The sequence below is a fragment of the Geotrypetes seraphini genome, chromosome 9, assembly GCF_902459505.1.
Source record: "Geotrypetes seraphini chromosome 9, aGeoSer1.1, whole genome shotgun sequence".
Taxonomy (NCBI): Eukaryota; Metazoa; Chordata; class Amphibia; order Gymnophiona; family Dermophiidae; genus Geotrypetes; species Geotrypetes seraphini.
In genome coordinates this window covers 117512994-117533775 of record NC_047092.1, presented here as the reverse complement: position 1 = coordinate 117533775, position 20782 = coordinate 117512994, and the positions used below count along the sequence as shown (strand labels likewise).

The 20782-nt window shown below is 39.1% G+C and overlaps 1 protein-coding gene across 1 annotated transcript in view; it reads left to right on the top strand.

The window, feature by feature from the left end:
- Positions 1-20782, top strand: part of SNED1 (sushi, nidogen and EGF like domains 1) — a 1138259-nt gene that overhangs the window by 157807 nt on the left and 959670 nt on the right. Inside the window, exon 2 of the mRNA XM_033958723.1 lies at positions 18940-19227. Within this exon, the coding sequence (XP_033814614.1) occupies positions 18940-19227 (288 nt within the window). The remainder of the gene's footprint in view (positions 1-18939; positions 19228-20782) is intronic.

The following is a 20782-nucleotide window of genomic DNA, read 5'->3' as shown; positions in this document are numbered from 1 at the left end:
GTAGTAGACCCAATGAGCAGCATCTTTAAATTTCTACCCCCCTTCCATTCCCCCTGTACAGTAGAACCCAGCATTTTTATTTCACTCTTTCCCATCCCCCCCTGTGCAGTAGAACTGGTGATCAGCCTGTTTCCATCTTCCCCCGCCACAGTGCAGCTGACCCCATTGACCCTCCCATCCGCCCCTCCCACAGCAAGATGACCTCGGCGTTTCGTTTCGGTTTCGACTCCGGGTACGTTTGTCAGCTGTGCCTCTGCCCGGGTTGGGGAGGGGAGAGAAGGAGGCATTTCTTACCTCGTCTACGTCTTCTCTTGACGGCTGGGGGAGGGGGACCTGAGGATCGGCACTGTCTCCAACCCGCCGCCAAGCCTGCAGCTGCCGACAGCCGCCGTGGCCTACAGCCACCGCTGCGGCCTTCAGCTGCCAACAGCCACCGCGGCCAACATCCGCCTTGGGGGATTCGCGTGCATGCACACTCCTACCTGCGGTGCCCTACAGCGCATGGAAAACGGGAGCACGCAGGTGGGAGTGCGCATGCGCGCGTAGGGCTTTATTATATTAGATAGGCGAAGTATCTAGTCAGCTCCTTATTAATTACTCTATTTATGTTACTTTTTTCTGCAAGGCAGACATGGCATAGATTCATCCATCTGCAGCAAATAATAAACCTGCAAGTTTTGCACCAACAACAAATGCCATTTTAAAAAACATTCTTAAGAAATTTCTTACTCAAAGAAAGTAGATGTGCTGTCTGCATTCAACTGGCACCAAGAGATAAAATACAAGTGGCCTCAGGCAGGATGCAGAATGTTTGTACGAAGCTGCTACCAGGGCCGTTTCTCACCTGTTGCTACTTCCTTTGGCCTGTCTCCCTCAGGGAGAACACAAGGAGCTCTATTCTGTCATCCTTTTCTTGGCCTTTTAGCTCTCCATCTCACACCTCCACTGCAAATATAAGGGGGGGGGGGGTTTGGCAGATCCCAGACCAGCAGTACTACCCAGCAGACATCATTTACGCTTCAAAAGCTAGGAAGGAAAACTTGAAAATATGTATTGTACAAGCTAGTCAAGATGCCAAGTTTCTAGTTGAGTCTTTTACACATTTCTAGGGCTTGCTGAACATTATACTGTATAAATGAGCAGACAAAAAAAGGAAGAGGCATTGAGAGGAAAAGAGATAAAGGAGAGGGAGGGGAGAGAGGGTTTAGGACAGGGGTTCCTAACCTTCTTTCATTGTGGGACATTTGGTGCTCTAGGTTAACTTTTGTAGCACACCATCACTTTCCTTCTCCATTCTCTTTCTCCTCATCCCACCTCCCCCATTTCCATTATAACCTTCCTTTCCTTGCCCCATTACTACACCTCTGCTAAAAAAAAAACCCCAGCATATAAAGGAGGAAAGAAAATACAAATAAAGAAAAGTATTTTATGAGAATGACCTTAACAGCAGCTTTACGAGCATTATTCACATCAAATTAGATGTGTAATAGATGCAATTTATGCACTAATGAGTTTTGTGTTTTTCATTATATTTTGGGACTGATAGCTGATATTTGTGGTGTTTTTATCAGCTTTAAATTTAGTTGTTCAATCACCCATAAGTTCTGATGGTCCCCCTCATAAGAGTTTCCAAAACGCTAACATATTCCCTCCCATCTCAACTGGAATCAACATCATCTTCCATTCCCTCCACTCCTCAGCTTGCATTAGCCTCATCTTCCCTTGTACAGTCTGGATCAGTGGTCTCAAACTCAAACCCCTTGCAGGGCCACATTTTGGATTTGTAGGTACTTGGAGGGCCTCAGAAAAAAATAGTTAATGTCTTATTTAAAATAAATGACAATTTTGTGTGAGGTAAAACTCTTTATAGTTTATAAATATTTCCTTTTAGCTAAGTCTTAATAATAATATTGTAATTTATAGCTAGAGACATATGATCAAGAAACTGTTTTATTTTACTTTTGTGATTTATGATAAACATACTGAGGGCTTCAAAATAGTACCTGGCAGGCCGCGAGTTGGAATCCACTGGCCTGGATGTTCTCCCACCAACTAAAGGAAGAAGTCAGCAGCACTGGATGTGTAGGGCCACAAGTTTTCATAAGACTTGATAGCCTGAGCAGCCATTCAGAAGTGGCGCCCACCCACGCAGCAGCTTGCTCGTGCACCGCTGGCCCCGACGTGCCATTAATCAGAAGGCTAGTGTCCTTCTGTCAATGTCTTTTCAATCTCAAAAAGTCCTTCTCATTATCTTTTTAGGGCGTCAGGCATACCAAGTATTCGCCTCCATTTTGGCGATATAAAACTCTTTTGGCTATGACTGTGGATGTGACTTCTTCATTCGCCCAGTTGTTAAAAAGATTTTTTTGTTTTTTATTATTATTTTTTTTATTTTTATTTTTATTTATAAAGTGCTCATGCTTATACTCTATACTTTCATAAATATTTTAGTCTTTAAAGTGAAATAACTTATCTTAAAAATGCGTTGTTTTCTTTGATATAATCGGATCAGGGACCTGTCAAATCGACATGTTTCGCCGCCAAGGCTTTCTCAAGATTAAGTCCCCTGCACAAATAAAAGAAGACAGTATCACTAATGACCCATATATTCTTTCTTGTTCCTTGGGCAGCCATAGAAAATGTAATAACAATAATCGTATGCTCACCCTTTTCTTTTTTATCTGACCATCCCGATACTAAAGTGTTTCTGATCTTATCAAGATGGCCGCGGCGTCTTTTGGTCGGGTATAAATACCTCCCCTATTGAATGACGTCATTGCTTCAGTGAATAGAGGATACCTACATTATATCAAAGAGTTCTTTGATATAATGTAGGTATATCAAAGAGTTCTTTGATATAATGTAGGTATCCTCTATTCACTGAAGCAATGACGTCATTCAATAGGGGAGGTATTTATACCCGACCAAAAGACGCCGCGGCCATCTTGATAAGATCAGAAACACTTTAGTATCGGGATGGTCAGATAAAAAAGAAAAGGGTGAGCATACGATTATTGTTATTACATTTTCTATGGCTGCCCAAGGAACAAGAAAGAATATATGGGTCATTAGTGATACTGTCTTCTTTTATTTGTGCAGGGGACTTAATCTTGAGAAAGCCTTGGCGGCGAAACATGTCGATTTGACAGGTCCCTGATCCGATTACATCAAAGAAAACAACGCATTTTTAAGATAAGTTATTTCACTTTAAAGACTAAAATATTTATGAAAGTATAGAGTATAAGCATGAGCACTTTATAAATAAAAATAAAAAAAATAATAATAAAAAACAAAAAAATCTTTTTAACAACTGGGCGAATGAAGAAGTCACTGCCACAGTCATAGCCAAAAGAGTTTTATATCGCCAAAATGGAGGCGAATACTTGGCATGCCTGACGCCCTAAAAAGATAATGAGAAGGACTTTTTGAGATTGAAAAGACATTGACAGAAGGACACTAGTCATATAATATAAGTCAATGTAAAGAATACGGGCTGATACAGTTACTTTTTACAGTAATCAGAAGGCAGCAGCCCTGTGAAGCACCAGCGACCGGCCCAATTACGGGCCCAGGCATTAACGCGCTTGTGTGCCGCGGGCCCCGACAAACAGCAGGCAGCCGTCCACCCACCTCCAACATTTAAAGGTACCACCGGGGGGGGGGAGCTGGGATGGAATTTAACGGTGCTGGGGGGCTGGGATAGAATTTAAATGTGCTGGGGGATATGTAAAAATGATTGATTGAGGGGGGGTGCTGGGTTGGAATTTAAAGGTGCTGGGGGGCTGGGATGAAATTTAAAGGATCTGGGGGTATGTAAAAGTGATGATTGATGGGGGGGTCTGGGACGGAATTTAAAGGTGCTGGGGGGGCTGGGACTGAATGTAAAGATCCTGGGGGGTATGTAAAAGTGATGATTGATTTGGGGGGCTGGGACAGAATTTAAACGTGCTGGGAAGTATATAAAAATGATGATTGATTGGGGGGCTGGGATGGAATTTAAAGGTCCTGTGGGTATATAAAAGTGAAGATTGATTGGGGGGGCTGGGATGGAATTTAAAGGTGTCGGGTATATATTAGTATACAATTTGGTTCAGAAAGGGTTTTTTTCTTGTTTTTCTTCTCTAAATCTGGGGTGCGTCTTATGGTGAGGTGCGTCTTATGGAGCGATAAATACAGTAAGTTCTGTCCATAGAACTCGCGCCTATCTGAAGCCCAAACTATGCTCAAAAGTAGACCTCTTTTACAATGCCTATAGGACCTAATTTTACAGTGACTGGACAAAAGCGTGGGGGGAACCCCCTCACACTTAAGTTAGTACTGTTGCCGCTGCCGTTGGGGGGGGGGGTGGGGGGAACCCCCCACATTACAGAGGAAATTGATGTTTTTCCCTAAAAAAGGAAAAACGCCTCTCCCAACACCCACACCCAATGGCAGCGCAAACAGTACTAACTTAACTGTGGGGATTCCCTCCCCAAACCCCCGCTCAGAGCACTTTAAAATTAAGTTTAAGTCCGGCGCGTTGATGTCCTTCATGCGATTGTCTGCTCTATATTGTCAGCGCTCGATTGTCCTGCGCGTTTTCAACCATGAACCAATTTTACAATTGCTGTGCAACTTGCTAGCCTATTGTATAGCACATTGGTTAAACTTACAGGCTTCTACCCTAATGTTGCTGGTTCGAATCTAAGTCACTCTTTCTGAGGTGTTCTATGGTGATGCTGTCTTTTTATAGATAGGGTTGTTACTACCAGTAGCATAGGCAGAGTGTTGATTTTGGGTGGGCCTAAGGGGGAAATGGATAAGCCCAAAAACTGTGTTCACCACCCCTGCCAAGGCACTCCCCCACCCCTAAAACTCAAATTTCTAAAAAGAAATTATAAGTACCTGAACTGGTGGGGATCCCCAAGCCCCACCAGCTGTAGATTTCTCTAAAAGTGCCAAACATTCCTGTGTTCAGTTTGGCAGTCGGCAGCTCCTTCCTAAGCTGCTGATACCGGCACCACTAGGCAAACTCAGTTTTTGTGCATGTATGAAAACTGAGCATGCACTGAGTACCAGCATTGGTGATTCAGGAAGCAACTACTGACTGCTGAACTAGTCAAATGTGGTTCTGGCCATTTGATAACCTACTAGACAAATCAGAAAAACAAGAAGGACTTGACAGTCCCAACCTATAACCTCCCATTGAGAAATGATGTGATGGAACTGCCAAACCTCTCTTCCTCTTCCTCTTCCTGGGTTTGAGAGGTGATATACAGGGGCTACTGAGCCCCTCTTTTTGCTTCTCTGGGGGTGTTATATGTTGTTTATTTATTGTTTACTTAAAGTTTCTATACCGCTACTAATGACTGGGAAGTCAATTCAGAGTGGTTTACATGAGCTTCTGTAAAAGTGTTTACAATACTGAGTTAACTTTTTCTGGGAAGGTTTTCAATACTGACATAATTAAGCCATAATCAATGCATGAGCTTCTGTAAAGATGTTACACTACAGAGTTATCCTTTTCTGAGATGGATTTCAATCAGACATAATCAAACCATAATCAATCATCCTACTTCTTTGCACCTATTTATACCAATCAATCTACCTGCATATATAAATTGAGATTTTGTTAACTGGTCCTGTTTAATGTGTTAAGGAAATTTTCATGGATGTCAAAGGCAGCTGTACCATCAGTTCAGCCAAAAGCCGCAGAACTTGCAATCTTGTTAACTGGTTCTGTTTCCAGTGTTAGGGATATTTTCTTGGATGTTTGAGGCAACTGTACCATCAGTTTGGCTCAAAGTGACAATGACTTTACTTTGTCTACTGTCACTCCTATTTGAATATGAATTGAAGAAGGAATGGGTGACAAGGCAAAGCTTATTTTATTTTGTTGCATGCTCTCTGGAGGTCAAGTGTTTGCTGCTCACTGCTTTTGCCTCTTGTTTGTGGATCCACAATAGCTTGCTCCTTCAGTCTTGATATGTCTGTTATACGTAATAATCGGAGGGAAACAAGATTCAGTGTATGTCATTTGGAAACTGCATAGTTGTATGCGGTATATAAATTTTTTAATAAATAAAAAAATCAAGTATTTTTTGATGGAATTTGCAGTTCTATATCGCATAATTTCAGTCTGTGTGTAACTCTGAAGGATAGATTTCGGAAAGGTGGTAGTGATACAGAATTTAAGTTATCCCAGGACAAGCAGGCAGCCTATTCTCACATGTGGGTGACATCAAACACGGAACCCGGATAGGAACGGTCTCGCAAGCAGACTTGCTTGTAGAAACTTCAAAAGTTTAGTCTGCCGCACCACGCATTCGCGAGTGCCTTCCTGCCCAGCACAGGGTGTGTCTCCTCAGTTCTCAGTTTTCCATGGAGCCAAGAAGTCCGTCTTTGATGCTCTGTGCTGAACTTCGTTCGTTTCGTACCTTCTCTCACCGTGGCTTGTGTTTTATTTTCTTATTACCGGGTCGCTGTGCTTTTCTTTTAGTTATTCTTCAAAAAAAACCCCAAAAGACTTTAATTTTTTCGTCGACTGACTGGTGGGGCCTGTCACACACCCTCAGCCTGCGGGCTTCAACTTTGCTGTGGCTATTTTTCCTTTTATGTCCCAGCCGGTCACGAGCTTCAAGAAGTGTAGCCAGTGCCAGCGTGTTATCTCCCTCACTGACCCACACCGCTGGTGCCTTCAGTGTCTAGGTCCTGGCCATTGCCCAGAGTCGTGCGTTCGCTGTGCTACCCTTCAACTTTGAGCCCTCAAACGTCATCGAGTTCAAGTGGGGAAGATTTTTGGTATGGAACCCTCGGCTTCACCCTTGACCTCTGACGCGGTCAGACCTGCTGTGGGGTGTCCTCCTGCCTCCACAACCTCGACCTCGACTCTCATCAGACCTTCCTCGTTTGGAACGTCCTCGACCTCAAGTAAATCTGCCAAGTTTTCCCCTGAGCTTCCCTCAGGTCAGATATCTCAGCAGACAGTTCCAGCGGTGGTCCTTAAGCTACCCAAACATCATTCCTCCAAGTCGAAGCATTCTTCCTCTTTATCCTCGGAGCCTTTAGCCTCAGCAAGTGGTCCAGTTTCAGACTTGGATCCACAATTGCAGGCTACCATCCAGACCATTTTAGAGCAGGAATTTGTTCAGTTATTGAACAAGTTTCAAGTTTTCAAGTTTATTAGATGACTTGATTAACCGCTTAAACAAATTTCTAAGCTGTGTACACTTCAAATTTACATATGTTAGGGAACAAAACAGTCCATACAATTAATAAATAAAATTATTATGATAAAAATTAACATTACTAAACAATAGGTAAGAAGGGATGAAATACAATTCGTAAAGAAAAGAAGAGACATCAAGGGAAAATACAAGAGGAAAATAAGACATACAGGGGGAATAAAATAAACCAAAACAATAAGATAAAAGATTAACTTGCGAATGCATCTTTAAAAAGAAAAGTTTTCAACTCATTTTTAAATTTCACGAACTCCTTCTCCTCCCGTAAAAACATAGGGAGGGCGTTCCAAGTTTGCGGTGCTGTACAAGAAAAAATAAATTGTCTCCTTGTATTAATAATTTTTAGTGAGGGAATGGATAAAAGATTTTGTCCTGCCTCGACTCTGCTTCCTGAAGTCCAGCCTGGGCAATCATCAGTCTCACATGAGGTCGAGTCCCTGCCTGTGCCTCGAGCTGAATCTACACACTCTAATCAAGGAGTTCAGTCTTTGCAAGTGTCTGGTCTGGAATCTTCACTCTCTATGCAAGGAGTTGATTCTTTGCGAGTGTGTCGACTGGAATCTTCACACTCTGTGCAAGGAGTCGAGTCTTTGCGAGTGTCTCGTCTGGAATCTTCACTCTCCATACAAGGAGCCAAGTCTTTGGGAGTGCTTCGAGATTCCTCGATTCAAACTACTGAGTCTATGGGGTTTCGATCTACAGCTTCCAGCCTATATCCTCACATAAGGCATTGCCTGTCTCGAGGTATAGGGCGAAGTCTCCTTGACCTCGTATGCGACCTGCTTCCAAGCAGCACTCTCATTGCCGGTCAAGGCCCTCCTCGAGGCATTCATCGAGGCGCAGGTCCTCTTCCAGAGAGAGCCTTCCTCGTCCAGGCCTTCCAGCTCTTTGAGGCTTCCAACCCCTCAATCGAGGACACCAATAGCAGCACCTGAGGGCTCCGCTTCTGACAGTGCCTTGCCCCAGTCTGTCTATTCACTGGGATATCAATACTCCAGAGAGGCCTCACCTTCATTCTCCACTCGAGGTACCTCGAGGTCATCGAGTCCTACTCGAGGCCATACTCTGGCAGATCAATTGTCCCTTTCCTCCTTCCTCCGTCAAATGGCTGAGGATCTGGATCTATAATTGGATGCTGGTTCTAAGTACTCCAAGGAGTATTTAGAAGAAATGAGTATGCCTCGGCCTCATGCAGAGTCTCTCAAACTTCCTCTGAATAGGCTTCTTTCTCAGACTTTCAAACAAAACCTGGAGACTCCTTATGCCATCCCTGCGGTTCCAGGCAAGTTGGAATCGAGGTATAGAACTGTACATTGCAAGGGCTTTGAGAACTCCCAACTTTCTCATCAGTCCCTTCTTGTGGAATCTTCATTAAAGAGAAGTCATCCTTCCCAGGTCTATGCCACCATACCTCCTGGCAGAGAGGGAAGGAGCATGGACAAGTTTGGCCGTTGTCTTTATCAAAACTTGATGATGGCCTCAAGGGTTTTAAATTAAAATTTTATCTTTACTATTTATTTCAAGTACTTTATTGATATACTTCCTGGTTTCTCTAAAGACCTTGGTGAACACAGGCTTTTTGAGTTTCAGCAAGTCATTGCTACATTGGCACAACTCAGATTACACCTTCTTCAGTCTTCTTATGATGCCTTTGAACTTTCCTCCAGTGTCACTGCTTTCTCAGTAGCGATGCGCTGTCTAGCCTGGCTTCACACCATCGATATGGAACCCAACATTCAGGATCATCTGGCCAATATTCCTTGTGAGGGCAATGACCTCTTTGATAAATCCATAGAGGCCGCCAACAAGAAGTAGTCTGAGCATGAGAAATCTTTTGCTTCCATCGTCAGACCCAAGCCTAAACCAGCTCCTGCCAAGCCTTCTCGACCTCTTCTATCCTATCAGAGGCGTTATCCTTCAAGGGCAGCTCCTTACACTTGAGCTCCTCCTAAGAAACCACAGCAGCAGAAGCAATAGAAACCTCAGCCTTCAATGCTCTATAAGCTTTTTAGCATCTTCTTCACGACCAGGTAGTCCTCATTTGGACAGACAACCAAGTCGCCATGTACTACATCAACAAGCAGGGAGGATCAGGATCACTCCCTCTTTTCCAGGAAGCTCTGAAGGTTTGGAATTGTGCAATCCTTCACAACACATTCCTGATGCTGTCTACATTCAAGGGGAGAAAAACTGTCTGGTGGAGAGTCGTCTTCTGCAACTTCACGAATGGACACTCGATTCCTCCTCTCTTCATCACATTTTTTCTCAGTGGGGAACTCCTCAGATAGATCTTTTAGCATCTCCCCACAACCACAAACTGCCTCAGTTCTGCTCCAGGATATACTCTCCTCATCACCTCGAGGATTTCCTTCTGAAATGGAAGAATCTCTTCCTGTATGCGTTCCTTCCATTCCCTCTCATTCTCAAGACTCTTGTCAAGCTCAAGAACGATCATGCCACCATGATTCTGATAGCTCCTTGGTGGCCCAGGCAACCGTGGTTCTCCCTTCTCCTTCAACTCAGCAGCAGGGAGCCATACCTTCTACCAGTTTTTCCATCTCTGCTTACACAGAGTCAAGAATCTCTACTAGGGGCGTGGCTTGGACACGCATGAGGAAGGTCGGCTAATAAGTGAGCTCCAGTGAAAAAGACCTTGAAAGTCTAAAAAGTCTTAAAGATTTAAAAATAGAAAAAGCTTAGGCTAAATAAAGAAGATAAGATAAGAAGATGGCAACAGGAAAACAAAACAAGAATGACTTTGCGATGTCTGGAAGTAGTAAGAGAGCAAAACCAGAACAGGAGACAGGTTTAAAGATGGCAGATATCGAGGTAATAAAAGAACTGAAGGAAATTAAAGAAATGCTATCAATTTTAACTAAAAAAGTTACGGATATATCAGAGGAAGTTTCAACATTAAACAAAAAAATGGACCTTCTGGAATTAAAATCAAATAATTTAGAAGAAAGAATGATGATTGTAGAAGAGGAAGTATGTTACAGTCAAACGGATAGGAAAAAATTAGAAATACTTACTAAGGAGATGGAAGATTACTCTAATCGTGAAAGAAGAAGTAATGTCCGTTTGATTGGATTACCGGAAGGAGCAGAAAAGGGAAATCCGATAGTCTTTATTGAAAATTTACTCCCCAAACTGCTTCCGATAAAAACAAAATATCCCATAGAGGTAGAAAGGGCACATAGAGTGCCAATAAAAAGAAGAGAAAATCAACATGGGCCGAGACCATTCATATTCAAACTATTGCGCCACCAACAGGTCTTAGAAATATTTCAATTAGCAAAGCAAAATAAAGGACTTAAATATCAGGATGCTTATATTCATTTTGTTCCAGATTTTGCTAAAAGCACAGCGATAAAAAGGAAAAAGTTGTTGGAATTGAGGCCAAAACTAAGAGAATTGGGTGCAAAATTTGGTTTAATGTATCCCGCCAACATGAAGGTTACCATCGGAAATAAAACTTTAACTTTTGAAGATGCAGAGAAACTGGAGAGATTTATTCAAACTCAAGAAGTGCCTATGTCATCCTAATTTGATTGATATCTCATTAAACTTATTATTTAGAAATATTGGAAAATTATATTATATTATATTATTCACATATTAATTATATAGAGAAGAAAATAAGTTTTATTTTACTTTAAAAGAGGAAGTTACTGTATTTCAAAATGCAACGATTTAGAATGCTTTTTAATTAGCTTCAAATATATTCTTTTTCAACGTCTCTCTTACAATAGAACTAGAATGTAATAGACATTCTAAAATGCAAGTGAAAATTATTAAAAGACTTAATACAAATTATACATTTGAGAGTATAATAGGAAATAGATTATAGTATATAATATGGAAAGAAAGAAAAATTGTTAGATATTTGGATGAATTTTTAAGTAGAATTGTCAATATATTTCATAGCCTGATTTGAAATTTTGATTACGGACATAATAATTTTGATGGGAATGTGAGAGATATTAATATAGTGATGGGGGCAGTGATTTTTCGAGTGGGGATTTTCTTTTCCTATGGAGGATTGCTGTCGAGTCGCACACTGACCATATGTATAGGCTTGTTAGAATTGTTTTCATTTTCTCTCTCTCCCAAGAGTTATAAAAATTGATCGGAGAAAAAAAAATCTTTCAGATCTCAGAAAACATACAATCCCGAAAGTCTGTGCGGGAGGAAATACAGGAAATGGATTTTTTACATATACCGGAAACACAATATGAACGTATTACGCAACATATAAGAAGAAAGAAGAGGAAAAGGAAATCAGAACTTTGATCGCAAGAACATTGGACATTTGTAATGAAATATACAATCAGTTCTCCTTGCGAAAAGAAAGAAAAAGAAAGAAGACAAGGAAAGACGAAGAAAAAGTAAAGAGAGGAAAATAAAAAAAAAAAAGAGGAGAGAGAGGAGAAAAGACAAACAAGTGAGAAAATGATGTGTTTGGCTGGTGTGTGGGTTGATGGTGGTCTCTCCTGGGGAGGGAGAGTCTTTGCTCGTGAAATCGTTGTTCATCTATCATTATGTTCCCATATTAATATTATTAAGATGATAATATATAGGGTGGGAAGGAGGAGAAAAAAATAAATAAATAAGAGCATTTTAATGTTTTATGCTATAATTAAAGATAAATACTTTATTTATTTGTTTCTAAAATATTTAATCTAAATTTAACAAGAAAGAGGGGATATAAATATAACAATAATAAAATAAAAAAGGGGTATTAATGAATTAATGTTATTGGATACAAAATTTCATGATATCCTAAGAAATGTATATGAAACCGATTTAATTCATCAATAATATAATATATATATTACTATTTATATTTTAATATTATTTTAAATATTCAGTGACTTAATTTGAATTTAGAAAGTGTTAAGGTCTTCATGGAGTGTGTTATTGCTGATCTTGATATGCGTGAGGCCAAGTGTACACGACTTTTGCTAATTGGGGAGGAAGGGGAGGGGGATGGGAAAAGGGGGATAGAATTGGATAAAAAAAAACATATAAGTAAGGGTTTGATAATAAGAAAAGAAATAAGTATTAAACATGTGTGGATGCCTGATCAAAAATTTTATTATAAAGTTCTATTTCAAATATTACTTGCTAATTTAGATGGCGCTTAAAATTTATTCTCTTAATGTCAATGGTCTTAACCATCCAATCAAAAGAAAGAAAATACTGGATTTTCTTCATAAGCAGAACGCTGATATTAATTTCATACAAGAGACACATCTGTCAGGAAATGAATCTAATAAGCTAATAGGGGGTTGGGTGTCCAAATGTTTTTTTGCACCTGCTATTGGTAAAAAAGCGGGAGTAGCTATTCTCATAAATAAGAAATGTATAGCAGATTTTAAACTGATAAAATTTGATTCATTAGGAAGATGGGTACATATTAAAATGGATCTGGGAAATACATCCCTGGATTTATTCAATTTATATGCTCCTAATTCAAATCAAATGGAGTTTTTCAAACATATTCAGCAGATATTATTACCACTGGCTGCTTCTAATTTAGTAGTAGCTGGAGATTTCAATGCTGTAATGGATCCTATTTTGGATAAAAAACCAAGTAAAATTATGAAATCGTTAGGTTTAGATAATTTGATACAATCTTGTGATTTAGTTGATATATGGCGTATTCTTCATTTTAATGATCAGGAATATTCTTTTTGTTCTCAGGTCCATAAATCCTTTTCAAGAATTGATTATATATTTATTTCTAACAATATAGCACAAAGAGTAATGAAAGCAATTATTGATCCTATTATTATTTCAGATCATGCTGGTGTGTGGGTTGATCTACAAAATGATATATCAAATTATTCTAAACCAATTTGGAGATTTGATAATGCTTTGCTTGCAGACACGAACTTTATAGAAGATTTTAAAGTAAAAATGAACAAATTTTTTCAAATTAATAATTCAGACAATATAAATATTGAAATTTTATGGGATGCTTATAAAGCAACAATGAGAGGAAATATTATATCATACTCTGCGTATATGAAAAAACAACTTAAAAAACAATTCATAGAATTGGAGCAAGAAATTAAATTATTGGAACATAAATTAATTGTTAAATGGGAACATGAAATATTGCAGAAATTATTAAAAACAAAAATTAAATATAATGAGATTTCTTCTCAATTTGTAAGGAAAGATATGTTCTGTCGGCAAGTACAGTATTATGGAAATTCAAATAAGGCTGGTAGATTGTTAGCAAATTTTATTAAAGCAAAAAAAAAGAAATTCTAAGATTATTGCAATTAAAGATAAGCGGGGCAACACACACACTAACATTAAGGATATTATAGAACAATTTCTTGATTTTTATAAGGATTTATATTCTTCTGATACTTATGAAAATAAAGAACAAGAAGGTTTAGAGTTTTTAAAATCATTTGTTGGACCAAATATTCCAGATCATATAAAAAGAGGTTTAGAAGAACATATATCTTTAAAAGAAATAGAATCAGCATTGAAGGCTCTTAGAGTTGGATCCGCTCCAGGTGGAGATGGATATACTGTTGAATTTTATAAAACATTTCAAAATATTTTATTACCTTATCTATTAAATTTATATCAATATCAAATAAACAATGGAAATATATCAGGTACTATGGCTGATTCTGTTTTAATTGTCTTGCCAAAACCAAACAGGGATCCGACATTGATATCAAACTACAGGCCTATATCTTTATTGAATGTAGACGCTAAATGATTGCTAAAGTGCTAGCTTTAAGATTAGCAAAAGCTCTTCCTTTTATCATCGATGTACATCAAACAGGATTTGTTGCTAAAAGACACTCTTCACATAACACTAGATTGGCATTTCACTCTTTAAATTTAGCAAAAAATATGAATGACCCAGCTTTTCTAATATCATTAGATGCAGAAAAAGCATTTGATAGAGTGGAATGGAGTTTTATGTATCAAGCTCTAGAATGGTTTGGTATAGGACCTGGTTTTATTAAAATGATTCAAACATTGTATAGTTCCCCTAGAGCACGATTAAATATAAACAATAACTTATCTGATAGATTTGATTTGCTAAGGGGAGTTAGACAAGGCTGTCCTTTATCTCCCTTACTTTTTGATATCGTTCTTGAACCCTTATTAATTGCAATCAATCAAACTAAGGGAATAAATGGAATCACATTTTCTAATTGGGAATTTAAATTATCTGCGTATGCAGATGACATTTTACTATATTTAAGAAAACCAGGGGATACCATACCATGTTTACTTAATTTAATAGAAAAATTTGGAAAATTTTCTGGATATAAAATCAATTGGGAAAAATCTGAAGTTCTCCCAATTAATGTCCATTGTACTAAAGGATTATTTGATTCATATTCATTTAAATGGAAAGAAGAAGGATTAAAATATTTAGGAATTCTTATAAAAAATACAATTGAGGACACAGTAAAAGAAAATGAAAAACTTTTATTAAAAAAAATAACAGAAATGTGTGAGCAATGGAATCCTTTACATCTTTCTTGGTGGGGAAGAGTCCAAACAATTAAAATGATGATTTTGCCTGTGATTTGTTATCAAATGAGTATGATCCCAATATTTTTTCAGGGGTCATTTTATAAAAAGTTAAATAGTATACTTTGTTTGGTTTGGGAAAAGACCCAGAATCGCTTTAGTTTCATTACAAAAAACAATTAAGGAGGGAGGGGTAAATTTTCCAAATTTTTATAGGTACCATCAATCCTATATTTTAAGACAGGGTATGTATTGGATCTTCCCAGATCTCATGGAAAATATACCTGACTGGTTATATTTAGAATGGCGACTCATGTTCCCTCTACATTTAGAACATTTAATTAATATAACAATGCCTAGGAGATATAAAGACAACAGAATTCTAATAGATACATGGAAAACACTAAGATTTATTAGCAATATATCACCAGATCCAATAGCTAAATCTTTAAATCAATCCATTTGGGTAAACTCCAGGATCAAAATTGGTGGATTCAAGATAGTATGGAAGCAATGGATAATTGCAGGTATACGAACTTTAAATGATGTTATAGTAAATGGATCACTGCTTAGTTTTTCACAATTGCAACAGAAATTTGGATTGGACAAGACACAATATTTTAAATGGATGCAATTGAAGCAGGCTATTCAGGAAGGGTTCCCTGAATGGAAAAATCTCAACACTCAGTATAGTTTGCAAATCCTTTGTTTTCAAGCGGATTTTTTAGGACACCAAGCCGCTAAATGGTATAAGATTTTATATGGCTTTTTAAACAAAAAAAAAAGAACAGGACTTAGGGACATTTGGAGTATTGAGATAGGGCAGATAATTTCTCCATCTCAATGGCAAAAATTTTGGTCCTGGAGAATTCATACTACAAGATCAGCATCTATGAGTCAAACATGGTTATTTTTATTACACAGAGTTTTATGGACCCCTACGCGATTACAAAAAGTAGATAGTAGTAGATCTAATAGATGCTGGCATTGTAAGATAGAAGTAGGGACATTGGATCATTTACTTTTCTTTTGTCCCTGTATTAATACTTTTTGGAAATTAATTTGGCCCCAAATTAATAATTTATTAGAAAATCATGTTGGACTCTCATATGATACAATATTATTTGGAACAGCAATGAGAACACAGAGTCCAATATCAGCAAACAATAATAAACTTTTGTTAATATTGAAAGGAGTCGCCATTCAGCAAATTACTCAGAATTGGAAAGATTACACTAAATTAAATTACACTTTCTGGTAGAACTCAATTTGTCATATATACAAAATGGAAAAAGTGATGGCATTACAACAGGGATATATTCATAAATTTAACAAAATTTGGGGACCATTGACTAAATTTTCTAAAGATCAGACATCATAACACATGTATGGAACATATAAGAGGGATGGGAAGGGAAAATTTTTGTAATAATATTCTGATATAAAATTCTGATAAAGGGATTTCTTTAATTTACAATGAAAGAACATTTATTAGTAATTTCAAGTGTTTATTATAACTGATTGTATTACATATATTTCACTTGATGTAAGAAATAAAAAAGAATAAAGATTTGAAAAAAAAAAAAAGAATCTCTACTTCATCCCAACCTGACAGCTTGGTACCTCTCAACATAACTCCTCTTCAGTTTTCTCAACCTGTTCGGGACATTTTAGAGGCTTCCTGAAAGCCTACCACTAGACAATGCTACAACCAAAAATGGACTAGATTTTTTACGTGGTGCATCTCTCATGACAAGGAGCCTTAAGATACCTCCTTGTCTTCCATTTTGGATTATCTTCTGCACTTATCTACTTCTGGCCTCAAGTCTACATCTAGCCGAGTCCATCTTAGTGCAATTGCTGCTCTCCATCAGCCTATCGAAGGGAAACCCCTTTCTGCTCATCCTGTGGTTTCCAGATTTATGAAAGGACTATTCGATGTCAAACCTCCTCTCAAACCGCCTCCAGTGGTTTGGGACCTCAATGTTGTTCTTGCTCAATTGATGAAGCCTCCTTTTGAACCAATGGATTCGGCTCATCTTAAATATCTCACTTGGAAAGTGGTGTTTCTCATTGCCCTCACATCTGCTCGAAGAGTCAGTGAGCTTTAGTTGCTGATCCTCCTTTCACAGTATTCCATCATGACAAGGTGGTTCTCTGTACTCATCCTAAATTCTTACCTAAAGTGGTTTCAAAATTTCATCTCAACCAATCAATTGTACTTCCAGTGCTTTTTTCAAGGCCTCATTTTCATCCTGGGGAAACAGCTCTTCATACCCTGGATTGTAAGCGTGCTTTGACCTTCTACTTGGAACACACCAAATCACACAGATCTGATCCTTAACTTTTTATCTCCTTCAATCCAAACAAGTTGGGACATCCTATTTCTAAGCGTACCATATCCAACTGGATGGCTGCTTGTATCTCTTTCTGCTATGCTCAGGCTGGACTGCATCTACAGAGTTGAGTCACAGCCCACAAAGTCAGAGCCATGGTGGCTTCAGTAGCTTTCCTCGGATTCACGGTGGCTTCAGTAGCTTTCCTCAAATCCATTCCTATTGAGGAAATTTGCAAAGCTGCCACCTGGTCCTCGATTCATACTTTCACCTCTCATTATTGTCTGGATGTTTTCTCCAGATGGGATAGCCATTTTGGCCAGAGAGTATTACAAAATTTATTCTTCTAAGTTGCCAACACTCCCACCATCCCATTCTAGTTAGCTTGGAGATCACCCACATGTGAGAATAGGCTGCCTGCTTGTCCTGGGATAAAGCACAGTTACTTACCATAAGAGGTGTTATCCAGGGACAGCAGGCAGCTATTCTCACAACCCACCCACCTCCCCTGGTTGGCTTCTCTGCTAGCTGTCTGAACTGAGGAGATGTGCCCTGTGCTGGGCAGGAAGGCACTCGCGCATGCGAGACTTGAAACTTTTGAAGTTTCTACAAGCAAGTCTGCTTGCAAGGCTGTCCATATCCGGGCTCCGTGGATGATGTCACCCACATGTGAGAATAGCTGCGTGCTGTCCCTAGATAACACCTGTTACGGTAAGTAACTGTGCTTTTCTCCACATCAATATTGAAGTCAAAAGGAGAAGTAGCAAAAGTTATAGGTGACTCTCAAAAAGAGATGAACACATGACATTGTTCAGCACAAACCGTGAGCATATTAACCTTGGTTAAGGTACATATTCACTGATATTTAGCACAGGAGTAGCCAACTTTGGCCCTCGAGAACCTTGATCTAGTTGGATTTTCAGAATTTCTCCAATGAATATGCATGAGATATGTGTGCACTACCTCCATTGTATGCAAATAGATCTCATGTATATTTATTGAAGAAATCCTGAAAATCTGACTTGGCAAGGGCCAAGGTTGGTCATCCCTGGTTTAGCTCATATCCTGAATCTCCAGCTATAAATGTCACTGCATGCCACTGCTATTTAGGAATAAAGACCTCTTCACTTCTAATGAAAAGGGTTTCCCCTCACTGTGCTAATACCTTGTAATTTGGTTTTTTTATCCCTGTATTTTTTTTTTTAGTTTAGATTTACCTTGTGTCTTTAAAGCACAATGTGTTTAGGTACAGTAGATATTTCTATGTCCTCAGAGGGCTCCCTAAGAGCCCCTTTTACAAAGCCGCAGTAGCAATTCTCCCACGGCAAATGCACTGAAATCCATAGGCATTGAATGTACTTCAGTGCATTTGACAGAGGAGAATCGCTACCTCAGCTTTGTAAATGGAGCCTAAGTTTGCACCTGAGATAACAAGCAGTGGAAATCTTATCCCTGGTTTTTAGCATGCTGCTATAATCATTAGACTACTCTTCCCCTGGGTTTTCTTGTTCCCATAGTCATGTGTAATTCTTCCTTTGCATATTATTGTATGTTCAGGGAAAAGGTTAAAAAAAATGGCTTATTAGTGTTTTTAAGGTATAGCTGATGCCAATTTCTATATTTGGGAAATGATTGTTTCTGTCTTGATTCCCTTTTAATTCCTTCACAATTGATTATCTGTGTTGACTGTTGCTGTAAGTTGATTTATTTTGATATGTTTATTTATGTTGAACAGTTTTGTTTTGTGTCTTGACTACATATTTTTCTATATACTGTTGAATGTTTCAACTTTTCTATATCATCTTATGGTGATTAATTTTTTAAAGGCCTGTCTATAATTTAATACATTATTTTTATTATAGGTGAACAATAACGGAATCCTCTCCTTCTTGAAAGAAGTCTCTCAGTTCACCCCTGTAGCATTCCCCATATCCAAGGACCGTCGTGTAGTGGCTGCCTTCTGGGCTGATGTGGACAACCGCAAATCTGGGGAGGTACACTTCAGGGAAAGCCAGGACCCAGCTATCCTGCAGAGGGCCACAAAGGATATCCAGAAGTATTTTCCAGAGTTTCCGGAGTTTCATGCCAAATGGGCTCTCATTGTTACCTGGTATCGGGTCACCTTTTTTGGAGGCAGCTCCACTTCTCCAGTGAGTTATTGGCTTTTTATAAGGAGAAAAGACTGGTACAATGTAGGTAGAAAAGAAAAAGGGCAAAATGTAGTCTAATTACATGACTATTTTAGGATTAAAACAGCCCCAAAGGAGAAACCGTATTCAGATATGCAGCCACAGTCTCTGTATAGGGACCATGGTATGACTGGTGGAAAGAGAATTGCAGGTTTCTTCACATCAGTCTCTGTGAGAGAATAAATTAATAGCAGGCAATAAGCTTTTAAAAGCTCTTGTTAAACATATGCTGGGTATGAGGGACTGTAATACACCTCCACTAAAATACAATTGTCCAGATTTACTTTTTTCATATGATAGAGAATAAAAATTGTGATATCCTTCATTTGAAAAAATGTCGCACACTTATGACCTACATAGAAAATGAGAGGTTAATCTCCTGCTACTCTGTCCTGTATCCAGCCTTGCTTACAGTTCTTGGTTTCAGAACTTTGGAGCACTTTTCATACAATACCTACTCTTCCACATGCATTCTTGCAATATCCAAGTGTAAAATCTGAGCTATAAGCTGAAAAGGGATGGGACTTGTATATTGCCTTTTTGTGATTACACATTCAAAGCAGTTTACATATATACAGGTACTTATTTTGTACCTGGGGCAAAGGAGGATTAAGTGACTTCCCAGGGTCACAGGGAGCAGTGATGGGATTCAATTCTACAACCTCAGAAGCTCTACTACTAGGCCAGTTGGATATTGACCAGAGTTTTTATTTAAAAAAAAAAAAAAAAAAACTAATAGTGATCTGCTAGAGATGTCCCCAAAGTAGTGCACACGCTGGATCAAGAGAGGCAAATCACAGCATAGTTTAAACCTCATGCAGATAGGTTTGAGGATATTCCCGTTGATTCCTCTAGAGGGAGTTTGAGTGGTGAGCAGCCTGCACTTCCTAGCACATTTCACTCTAAAACAGCAGTTCTCAACCTATGGGTCGGGACCCCTTTGGGACCTTTCACAGGGGTCGCCAAGACCATCGGAAAACACATATCTTAGGCAGTGTTCTTCAACCGCAAGTCCGTTGACTGGTGCCGGTCCGCAGGGCCAGCACGTCCATCGGGCCCAAGACAGCGTTCTTCAGCCACCGGTACATAGTGCAATCAACACAGCGTCTTTGGGCCGGCTCCCTGAGTGCTGCAGCACACAAAGCCGTGGGAAAAGGCTCCTATGTGCGGCCTGCGCCTGAACCGGAAGCCTTCTCTCTGACTTCGCAATGTCAGAGGGAAAACTTCCAAATGAGGTATGGGACGCGTGCAAGGAGCCGCTTTGTGCAATGCAGCACTCAGGGAGCGGGACTGAAGACACTGCATTGATCGCACAATGCACCAGCCCAAAGATAACACCGGCGAACAGGCCAGAAGGCAAGGCACATGGAGGGAAAGAGACAACAACGGTAGGGGAAATGCTTTTATTTTTTTTATTTAGTGATTGGTCTGTTTTTTAAATTTAGTGATTGATTTGTCTGTTCAGGAAGAAATGCATTTGTTTCTTTTCCTTTTGGGATTGTACTGCTTGCAGAGT